At 36.9% G+C, this 11,738-nt stretch overlaps 1 protein-coding gene across 1 annotated transcript; it reads right to left on the reverse strand.

Annotated features, from left to right (window-relative positions):
- Positions 1 to 1,278: 1,278 nt before the first annotated feature.
- On the reverse strand, positions 1,279 to 11,494 carry LOC109935120 (myosin regulatory light chain 2, ventricular/cardiac muscle isoform). The gene is made up of 7 exons (XM_048611398.1): positions 11,424 to 11,494; positions 8,213 to 8,302; positions 5,134 to 5,209; positions 4,950 to 5,054; positions 2,400 to 2,478; positions 2,237 to 2,285; positions 1,279 to 1,462 (listed from the first exon to the last, which is right to left on the reverse strand). Exons 1-7 carry the CDS (start codon positions 11,424 to 11,426, stop codon positions 1,358 to 1,360), a joined length of 507 nt encoding a protein of 168 aa, XP_048467355.1. The 5' UTR covers positions 11,427 to 11,494; the 3' UTR covers positions 1,279 to 1,357.
- Positions 11,495 to 11,738: the final 244 nt, after the last annotated feature.

Raw genomic sequence — 11,738 nt, forward strand, 5'->3', positions numbered from 1 at the left:
TGGGGTGTGGTAAATTTGGCGATTTTACTGCTGCTTCTTCAGTTATGCCAGAGCTGACAGGATCATTCAACAGAATTTATAAAATGGGTCAAGGAGTCTCTGGGGAATCTGTGCCATCAAGACTATCATGACAGGACTTTGCAGAAGTGCACTGTTTGGGTGACAACTGGCCCCAGTGGAGAAAAGGCTGCGAGTGCACATGATTCAAGGGCCAAAGCAGTTGAATGGGAAAATGAGAGATCCCACATACCAGAAGCAAAATTAAACAAATTTGAAACTGCACATTGTACCATATGTCTGTGGGAGTAATGTAGGTGTCTTTGGTTACTTACAATATATCCTTATGTAGACTAAAGTAAAATAAGCCTTTTTATTTGAAGAATCATTTGCCTGTTAATTCATGTTTAGTTTATGCTGGTTTTGATTAGTGTTAAAGTCATAGCTACAAAAAGTAGGATCTTGTTGATGTTTTTTCATTTGTAAGGCACTCAGTAAATTTGCCTCTTTTTGATCTCCCGTAGGATCATAATAAAGTAAGTTACATTTTTCTCCATATAAATAAAAGATAAAGGGTCACTGAAAGACTGACTAATGAAATGGAAACCCCAACCTTAACTCCCTCTGATTTTGAAATTTTGGAGGATATAGACAAGAGAAGATGTACAAATTCAAAAAATTTTTTTAGCAACTGCATTTATTTCCTCAACATTTGAAAAGTAAAGAAATTACTTGTAATACTTTATTTCCTATGCATTTTAATGGCGTTCTTGCTGTATTCAAAAATATTGTAAGTTGTCTGCTCTCGTGCCTGCTTACAGAAACATACAAGAATCACACATAAGCTACACTCATAGAAGTAACAAAGGACATTGTGTAATCTTCAGTCTGAAATGTACAAGATGACTTTAGAATTAAACAATTTTATCTCCCAAAGTTTCTGTAAAACATGCTGCTGGGGAAAATAATTTGTAAAATTTAAATAATGATAAAATACTTTAACTGATATTTTGTTCAGTTGATGACTTGATATCATTTTTAAGATGAACAATTAATATTTTTATTGCCAGTTTACCTTGGCTAATGCAAGTACTTCATTCTGCATGCTTGACCTGATTAGCTTCAGCCATTTTCTTTAATAGTTACTTTCACCTTTTACTCATTTCAATATTTAAGTTTAAAGATACAACTCGGTTCCTTTTATATCTTGAACTATAAAAGCGAAAAAAATAGAACTTTCTACTGGTGAATTAGAAAAAAAAATGCAGAAACGACATAAAAAATAACTAAGTTGCAATTTATTCAAAGAAGATTAAAAACAAGAAACGTGCGGATGAACATGAAGATAACAAAGAATGATTTATTCTTGGTCTTTCTCTTCTCCGTGGGTGATGATGTGTACCAGATTCTTATAATCCAGGTTACCTGACACATCTGGAGGGAAAGCTGTGAACATCTGATCAACCTAAAAATATATTTCATACATGAGGTGTTAATAAATGTGAATATCTTAAAAAGCAAGGCTTTTTAAGGGGTTCTAACAGGGATATTTTGAGCAGTGAAAATATTCCTTTGGATATTTCCTTTCTTTAATGATTAATTTTGAAGTAGCTCAGTTACACATTTCTTTCAAGTGACGTAAGAGAATGAAAACATTTGCAACTATCATGCACCTCCTGCCATTTACCCCAGATGCAGGCATGGGTCTGGCTATACGACTTCACTGGGAAAGAGAATATTTGGACAAGGATTAATATGTACACATGATGATATCCTTAAACCTATTTAGCTGCAGGATAGAAGCTCAGAAAATAACAAGGTGCTTTTAATAAATGTGAAATCTTCTCCCCATTAATTTGTGACCCCTGAGCTAGGGTTAGAAATGGCACTCTAGCAGATGACCATAGCTGATGGTGAAACTCATCCTCAACTGGTTATCTTTGGTTGTTAGTGACTTAAAATTATTAATATATGCATGGAGTAAAACCAACTTGGAAATTAGAGACATCTTCAGATTTACTTTTCAATATCACTTAAGGGTGACAGGCGTGATTATAGAACTTAAAAACTCAATCTATTAAAGGTGCTTCAGCTGCAAACAAATAAAAGTTTAAAAGAAAATTGGTGACACATTTACCTTGATTGCTTATACATTAAGGAATACTAAGTATTAAAATTCTTTTGTATTAACCTACAATTTTTCTTTCTTAAGATAATCTACTGTTTCCTTGAAACCTACCTCTTCCTTGGTAAACCTTTCAGCCTGAGTCATCAGCATTTCCTCAATGCTACAATAATGGGGAAGAATAAATTTAAATCAATATAAATGCTTTTTGATTATGAAATATGTTTTTGTATTAAGCACAAACTGAAGAGCTATACATAAGATAATATATACTTACTAATCCTTTCTCAAAACTCCCTTGCCTTCAGGATCAAATATTTTGAACGCATTTAAGATTGACTCTTCTGGATCTGTACCTGTGAAGTTGTAAAGAAGAATAATACTAGTGTCATTGCCTGACACTTTTGTATTGTAAATGTTACTTAGAAAATATTTGTCTGTTGTCCACAGCTTGTTGCATGTGAGTAATCACTGCTTCGCAGTTTCATTGGTTTCAAATTAAATTAAATATTGTGCAATCATCAGTGACCATTCCCATTGCTGACCTACTGATAAAAAACAGGTGACACAGCTGAAGATAGTTCAGGTTAGGACACTGCCCTGAGGAGCCCCTGCAACAATGTCATGGAATGAGATGATTGACCTTCAGTAACCACTGTGTTGGGTAAGCTATGCATAACTGCAACTTCTAGCATGTTGACTATCTGATTCCCATTTCCTTCAATTTTACTAGGTTACTTGATGCTTTACTCAGCCAAATGCTACCTTGATTTGAAGGGCAGTGACCCTCAGCTCACCTCACTTTTGTCTAAGTTTGAACCAAAACCATAATGAGGTCAGGAGCTTAGTGGGCCTGGAGGAACCCAAACTGAGTGTCAATGAGCAGATTATAGATGAATAAATACCATTATCAAGTACCCCTGCTATCAATGTGCTGATGATTGAGAGTAGAATGATGGGATGGTAATTGGCTGGATTAAGTTTGTCCTGCTTTTGTGGACATGACATACCTCGGTATTTTTTTCCCAAAAGTCATGTGGGTGCCAGTGGAGTAGCTCTATGGAAAGAATTTGGCTCAAAACCACAGCTAGTTCTGGAGCACAAGCAGTCAAAGAATCAAATTACCAATGAAGATTGGCTTCTGTGATATTAAGGACCTCAGAAGTAGACAGAAATGGAACATTCTCTCAGGCCTTCTGGATCAAAATTGTTGCAGATGCTTCAGCATTGTCTTCCACACTGACATGCTGCATTCTGACCTCTTTAAGGAGGTGGATGTTCTTGGAGTTTGTTGGTGACATGCCCACCAGATGTAACTGCACTGTAAGTCTGATTTAATCCATATAGTCACTAGTTCTGTTCATAGCATAATCAAAATGCAGCATATAGCTTCTTCAGATTGGCACCTTAACTTTAGGTCCTGCATCCAAATGTTTTTCATGACCCTTCCGTGAACTAAATTTAGTCCCCTGACTTGATGACAGTGGCAGACTGAGGTATATGCTGAACGGAGAGGTTACAGCTTGTGCCCAAGACAAATTTGTTACCTTGCACATGCCCAAATTTAATGCAGCTAGATCTGTTCTGGTGATGGGAATGATGGTGTCACTACAAGGGGCTAGAGTCAGAGGAGCTTGGACCTTGGAAAAGTGGAGTTAGGTAAAAGAGATGGGGGGGGTGGTTATTGAAGGGATTTAAGCACAAGGAGAAGGAATATTTTATTTGAGGCATTTGAAAACTGGCAGCTGATGTGGGGAGGATGGATCACAGGAGTATGACTGCTGATATCACGGTAACTTTTACTCTATTGTCTTAATATGCGAAATATTCTGAAATTATTTTTGTAATTTAGTACATGAAGCATTCTGCATTCTCATCTTTCTTTTGAAGGCAGCATTGTTTTTGGATAATTAAATTAGTCCATTTAAACTGAATGGCAATGGGACAAAAAAACAGTGTGAAATTCAAATACTTTTAATTAATCTTGGAAGAAACCTACAGAAATATTAATGCACACTTGCAATTTCCATTGTGATTTCTTGTTCTGATTTTCAGAATCTTCCTGCACCACCTAGCCCTTTGTTGCAAATTAGCATTAATGTTGATGTATTACTAAGTTCTTCCTTCTGGAGTTACAATGGCCCAGATCTTACAGTCAACATTTATGCTGCACATATTATTGCTGCCTGTGCAGGTATCTACAACCTGACCCTTTTGTGATTTTCACCCGGGACTTTGAAAGACAAGACAGATCCTTTTCACAACAGTAGTTTCCATATTCAGGTAGGTTTTGAAAGGTCCAGGTCTTTTAGTGAGGTAGTGACTGGGTAAGGTGGTCAAACAGGGAGTGAGCGAATGAGTAATTAGTTGAAGTGTGAGTGAGGTTGATGAATTGGGGAGGAGGTTGAGTGAGTGTGATAGATGGGCAAAATGAGTGAGTAAGTGAGATGGATGAGTGGATGAGATGGTTGCATGGGTGAATTGGGTCAAATCAGTTATTCTAGCTAATCTCTGAATTTAAAAAGGTGCTAATTCATAAAGTATGTTCAGAGTGAGCGTGCAAATAAATCCTATGTATTTAGCTGAGATCTCTGACACCGAGTTTGGTGCTGGAGACATTTGCAGAGGGATTTGGGGCATCAGAAATCAATCCATCAGAAGGTTAAATTTCCTGTGCTTGTGTGGGTGCAAGGCTTCCACAGGGTCTTGATGTGCCCCTTCCTCCTAATGTTCAATCTTTGGTGAGCTGGAGAACTTGGGCAAAAGTTTCTAATAATATGTAACTTTCCTTTGTAAACTACTCATTAATATCTCTTGTTTCACTTACCCTTCAGCTTTTCCCCAAACATGGTAAGAAAAACTGTAAAGTTAATTGGTGCAGCAGACTCTTTAATCATGTCATCTAGTTCTTCATTTTTTACATTCAGGCGGCCTGTTGAATAGATCATTAACCATTAATAAATGTCTTTTGACCTTAGCAGTGAAAATCATTTTGTAATAGTGACACTAACCCAGAGCAGCAAATGTGTCCCTGAGGTCTCCCTTATCAATGAATCCATCCCTGTTTTGATCCATTATTGTGAAAGCCTGGCATCAAAGCAAAATCAATACAGTATTAAAAACTGATATCTTTGGTTATAACTTATGTGTTATATTCAACAAGAACAGATATTTAATGTAATATTAATATATTTAATATAGTCCTTAATTGTACATCATTCCCTGTTAGACTGAGAAAGGAGACTTCGTGCTTCTTGTTTCAGCCTATGTTGGTATTAATCATTAACTTGGTGTTGAAGGCCATAGTTTCAAGCGTTGTCCTCTTTGTAGGCCACTCAGGAAGACTATAACACTTTGCAATATGATGTATTTAAACACAGGTTTACACATGCATCTCCTCTCTTTTCACAAGCACACATAATGAATGAGAATAAACATGCAATGAAAAAGCACTACAGGTGAATGGAGTTCAAACACATAAGTTCCTGAAAGGGTGAACTCAGATAGTTACAGCTACAAAAATAAGACCAACAACGTTTCAGGTTTTATAAATAGCAGCACACAGTGAAATTGTAGAGAAGTAATGTTAAGTTTATTCAAAACATTCAATGTTAATTTTATAAAATCAACATAACATTGAAAATGTCTTTTGGCAACACTGGATTTCTCTGCATCAATAATCAGTGTTACCTTTGCTATTGACCTTTAGTTTTGTAAAAATTAGCGTGGCGATCATTTAGAGGAGATGGTGACTTAGTGTTAATGAGTAGAGGACGCTGAGTTAATGGAATTGGTGTATGAGTTTGGTGAAATGATAGATGGTAAAATTTGAATTCAGTAAAATCTGGAATAAAAAGCCAGCCTGTGGTGACCATGTAACAACTATCAATTGTTGTAAAATTCCATCTGGTTCAATAATGTCCTTTTTATGGAAGGCAGTCTGCCATCTTTACCTAGTCTGGCTTACCTATGGCTCCAGACCCACCATAATGTGGTTGACTCCTAACTGCTTTCAAAAATAGCTTAGCAAACCACTCTGTTCAAGGGCAATAAAGGAAGGGCAATACATGCTGGTCCAATCAGTTGCAACCGCATCCTGCTAATTAATTTGTTAAAAATGTAGGAGACAAATTATTAATTGTTCTTTCCCGCAGAATTCACAGAAGGTTGTGTGAGAAAGTAGAAAGATATGGATTTTCTTTGCTATCTATGATGAAATTGTATGCATCTGCGTAAGGAATGTATTGGCTATATTTCTTCAAGTGTCCAATAGAGTAAATGCTTTCCTCTGTCTTAAATCAATAATACTCCAGTTTCCAAATCCTAGGTTTTATTCTATTTCTGAATCATATTTACTTAGTTGGAACAATATCTGTTACTAAATATTGACTGTTTCTATATAAAAGTGCAGAAGAAACATTTACAAAAAGTAGATTGTAATTTGTGTAAGGTCTTTAAAGTGGTGCCTGTCTTTCCTAAAAACAATCTTAGGTCTGGACAAACATGAAAACAGAGTCACTCGTCTGTTCACATATTTATTTTGGAAGAGCAAAGTATTGCAGATGCTGATTTGATCTAGATGACATAATCAAAACTTTAAACATTACAAGAAATTCATTTAGTAAATCCCTACTTTCTTCGCTGCACTGATGATATGTAACATGTAGGATAGAATTCAAATGGTTAACTAAAAAGATCATGACCTACTGGAGAAAGTGTTGGAAATTTAGCAGAGTAAGTCACGAGTGTTACTGAAGGTTACATGGATTACCCAATACAATGACCTCTGTTTAAAAACTGATTTTCATGAAATTACTTAATTGCACAGTTTTTGTCCAAACTAAAGTTCATGTTTGATAGAGCAAGGGATGTAAAGTCCTATTTGCAATTGGAATGAGAATAGTAAAACTGCAGTTGGTTACATTGGTATATACTCCCTGGACAAATTTATATGGCATTCCTTTGCCCACTATTCTAGCTGAATGCTAAGCAATTTAAAACAACCTTCTAGCTGAATGCTAAGCAATTTAAAACAACCATTTTAAGTTAAAATCATGCTCTACGGAATACTACACAAATTTATTAATCCTCTTTTCACTAATATTGCAAACAGTAACTTCTAAGCTCCAGTTCTTTCATGGCCATAAGCAATTATTATCAGTTTCTAAACTGGTATTACAAATTGAAATGTATAAAATTATTGTAATTAGTTGAATTTTTTCTCTTTAAATAGGCACAGCACCACTATTTTTCCCAAATGCTGACGTACCCTGTGGATGAATATTCTCTAGCACTTCAACTAGTGACAAATCTTCTTTTCAGAGTCAAAAACAACTTTCATTTTTGTGGTGCCTCAAAAACATCCCAAGGAATGTCATCAAGAAGCATGGGAAACTTGAGCCACTTAAGGATATATTAAGACAGATGACAAAGGAATGTAATCAAAAAGAGAGGTTTTAACAAAACTTTGAAGGAAGTTAGAAAGCTGAAGAGCTTAGGATCGCAGCAGTTACCAACAGTGGGAAGAGGAAGGTCCTAGATGCACAAATGACTCAAACTGAAAGATCACAAAGGTCTTGAAAGGTTGTAGGCTTGGAAAATGTTGTACATATAGAAAGGAGTGTAGCTATTAGAGGGACTTGAAAACAAGATGAGAATTTTAAACCTGAGGCAATGGTGGATCCAGTTCTAATGTAGGTCAGTGAGCACAGAGGTGATTGGCGAGTGGGAGATGGTGCAAGTTTGGATATGGACAGCAGAGTTTTGAACTATTCAAGTTTGTGGAGAGTGGGAGGCTGTACAGTATAGCATTGGTATGGCCAAATAACATAGGTATGATGCAAAAGCAGCTTACTTTAAAGGAACCCCAAAGCAATATTTGTATCGGGCATCAAACAAAAAGCAAAATACTGTAAATGCAGGAAATCTGAAATAACAACAGAAAATGTTGGAAACACTCAAAAGGATATGCAGCTGCTTTGGAGAGATGAAAGGAGGGTTAACATTTCAGGTGATTGATCTTTTGCACCACTAACAAAAACAACTTTGGGTCCAACTCCAATTTTGTTACAGAAATGTCAATAAAATTACCTCCTTAAATTCCTGAATCTGTGACTGATCAAACATAGAGAACACATTGGAGTTTGCTCCCTCTATTTTCTTCTTTGCCTTCTTGGGAGCCTGAAGAAAGAACCATCCTTATCAGCATAGGTTTAGAAGGGCAGGTAATAGTATACAATAATATCTGCTACCTGACTGGACTTATGGTAGGCTAAGGTTTGCCTTGAGGCTAAAAGGGTATAAAATACACAAACGCTTCAAACGTAAATAGGTCCTCTTTGTCTCAAAGTGTAAAATGTGCCTTCAACCTCTGCATCATAAATGAGGATGAAAATCAAGCAGGTAACTGTAAAAATCAGCAAGCACAATAACACAAATAGTTATATTTATATCCTACATCATGTAGCACTTTTATATTATAGAAGGGGGAAAACTTTTCATTTAACAACCAGACCAAACACCATTCTGAAAGTAGCATTCTATTTATATATTCTTCTGCTTCCCTCCATCTTATATGTGTCAGACTTGAGGCAGATCGGCCTATCTTGGAGATGCACTATATCACATTATTGTCTCCACCCACTCCCTAAATAGCACCTTAATTCCTGCCTACTATCCAACTCCTCCCTCTACCAACACTGGCATCCACTCTCTCAAGTTGCTTAGAGGTCACAGAGCTTTTCCAACACAGGACCAGACAGAATCAGTCTCAGAGCAAGGCAGGCCTATGTGAAGAGCAAAAAAAATTAATAGGAGCGTGGATTTGAAACCCACAATGGGCAGTCAGTAAAATTTAAATTCAGTAAAAAGCAAAACCAGGAAGTAAAAGCCAAGCCTAACAACGACTATGTAATCATTGCTAATTCTCACAAAAACCATCTGCTTCATTAATGTCCTTTTTTTAAAGAAGGCAATCCGCTGTCATCACCGAGTCCTGCATCTATGTGACTCCAGACCCATAGCAATATGGTTGATTCTTCACTGCCCTCTGGGCAATTAGGGATGGGCAGTAAATGATGGCCTAGCCAATGGCACCCATATTTAAAAATGAGACCACAAGCAATGATTTAACTGTGGACAAGGACATTTCTTCATGGTGGATAGAAGTCCCAAGCCACTGAAGAGGGACATTTTCTGAGATACTGGAAAATCTCTGATAATATCTTAATGCCTTTCTAGATGTTTTAGCAGAAGTGTAACTATGTCTTGAAAATGCCATTGAATGCATAAAATCTTAAGGTTAATTTCAGGGTTATGTCATGCACCTCATTTCTCAGGTTTTGTTACTGCAGGCTATGACAGCACAATCTAAACCCCTCAGTTGGATTTCTGCTTCCTTTCACACTCTTAGCCTCAATGTCTCTAACTGAATTTCAGCACGCTATTGCTTATTAACCATGATTATCTGTGTGTGTGAGAGATAGTAGGATCTGCAGATGCTGGAGAATCTGAGATAACAAGGTGTAGAGCTGGATGAACACAGCAGGCCAAGCAGCATTTTCTGATGAAGGGTCTAGGCCCGAAACGTCAGCCTTCCTGCTCCTCTGATGCTGCTTGGCCTGCTGTGTCCATCCAGCTCTACACCTTGTTATCTGTCTGTCTGTGTGTCTGTCCTTTTTTTTTTCTGGAGCCAATGAAGAGTTAAGTTGACAAACAGTTATTGCCCATTTTAAAAAAGCAACCAGTGAGGATTTCATATGGTCCTGGAGCAATTACATTCATCGTAATGATTGCAACAGAGCAATCTCAAAGCATTGCAAATAACAACTTTTTATGGTGAATGGATTATTTCAACTGAATCAATAAGGATCAGCTGTTTTTCATGACCTGAGAAAGCTCCTGAAAAACTTGCATGTCATTCACAAGTTCCATCATTGTATATTATGTTAAAATTCATGAGCATTAACTTTATCTCATCAAAAAGAAGTTTCTGGTCTGCCTAAAATATTGTATTGGTTTATAACATGCAGAGAGAACTTGCATTTAAGGTGTACTTTTGATGACCTTTTCACAGTCACTGTTGTACTGTTGGGGAATGGAACACCTAATCTGTGTGTGCTAGCTCTACAAACAGAAAGGAGATAACTGACCAGACAATTTGTTTGGGTGCTGACTGCTGAGGAGTAACTGACACAGTGAAAGAGCTGCCCTGAACTTGGAATAATGCCATCTGAGTTTTACGTTGTCTGAGTGGTTCAGACAAAACTCCAATTGACAATGCAGCTGCCCCTCAGTACTGCCCTGGAATGATAGCCTAGATTATGTCCTGAAGACTGACATGAAGATGTGAATTCGCAACCACGTTAGTTAGAGATGCCATTATCTGAACATAAATTAAACTATCACAAAGTTTCTTTTTACTTATCACATTGAGGTAAATTTAGTATCCAACCTAGGAATTTGCACATAAAAGTAAATAAACAGCATCCTCAATATACAGTTACAGTATTTTATAAAGGCAGGTCTTTACACTTTAAACCTCTTAGTATAAGATCTTACAGGATTAATCATCAGTTTAATAGGAGCTTATTAAATCCTTTACGAAATGGAAAACAGCATACATTTTACAGTTTATTATGTAGAAACCTGTCAACTCTTGCAAATTCTCATAAAAACAGCAGGGAACCTCACTTATATTTCCCTGCCAATTTGTTGTGTTCATTTCCTGAAAGGGTTGAAAATTTTTGGAGGTGCAAATCTAGACAGGTATCAGGACCTTTAATTGGCAACTTGTGAGTTTGGACAGCAAATGTCCACAGCCAAAGCTGAGTGTGCCCAGCAAGGTTCACAATATCAAGGAGCCAGAGCTGATTTTCTTTGTGTTTACCATGAGATACTAATTGGAAGATAGCTGTCACTGTCCTTGCTAAGAGCAATGTATTCGGTATAGACCAGAAATCAAATCTGGATCTTCCCCGTTTATGTGGTTCAATTATTTTCTAACTCAGCCGTGAAGGCATCTGCAAACTGTTAATCTTTGTATATTTTGCCTTTAAAAAAACTTTCAAAAGATTAAATTTCACAACCAATTTAATCTTTTATTATAATCTTGCCTACAGTTTAAAAACATATTTTCAGCACACAGCCGAAGTAGAGCAGCATGTTGGAAGTGCAATACAAAAATCACCTAAAGCTGTTGCGTTGGTTAACTCGATCTATCTTCATCTTTTCCCAACTGATAAAGCAGGCTACATAGTGGACCTTGTATGTAATACAATATGGCATAAACACAGATGCTTACCATTGCTGCAGCCTGTGTGATGTTGCTTTTACGTGGAACACAATGCTCTAGACAATGCACAGTGCAATATATACACTTTGTAAAGTGTAAAAATAAATGTATTCCTACTTTGGGCATTAATTAGTAGCCTGCTCCTCCAAACACCACCCCTCCCATTTTAAAACTATTTAGTGTCAGGCAATGATCCCTGGTACAATGTGTGCATGTGTACGGACTCCTCAAGGTTACAGAAATGTTATGCGTCAGAGCTGATTCTACTTTTAAGACTTTGACCTAAGCCCTCGGCTTACTCTTTGTCTTCTGCCATGAAGCTGG

The sequence above is a fragment of the Rhincodon typus genome, chromosome 24 (assembly GCF_021869965.1).
Source record: "Rhincodon typus isolate 14 chromosome 24, sRhiTyp1.1, whole genome shotgun sequence".
Classification (NCBI taxonomy): domain Eukaryota; kingdom Metazoa; phylum Chordata; class Chondrichthyes; order Orectolobiformes; family Rhincodontidae; genus Rhincodon; species Rhincodon typus.

What these genes read in the sequence shown, in the direction of transcription:
- LOC109935120 (XM_048611398.1), bottom strand. An exon ending in GGACACATTTGCTGCTCTGG is followed by an intron (nt 5,055 to 5,133) that starts GTTAGTGTCACT and finishes TCTATTCAACAG; the next exon opens with GCCGCCTGAATGTAAAAAAT. An exon ending in GGAGTTTTGAGAAAGGATTA is followed by an intron (nt 2,286 to 2,399) that starts GTAAGTATATAT and finishes CCATTATTGTAG; the next exon opens with CATTGAGGAAATGCTGATGA.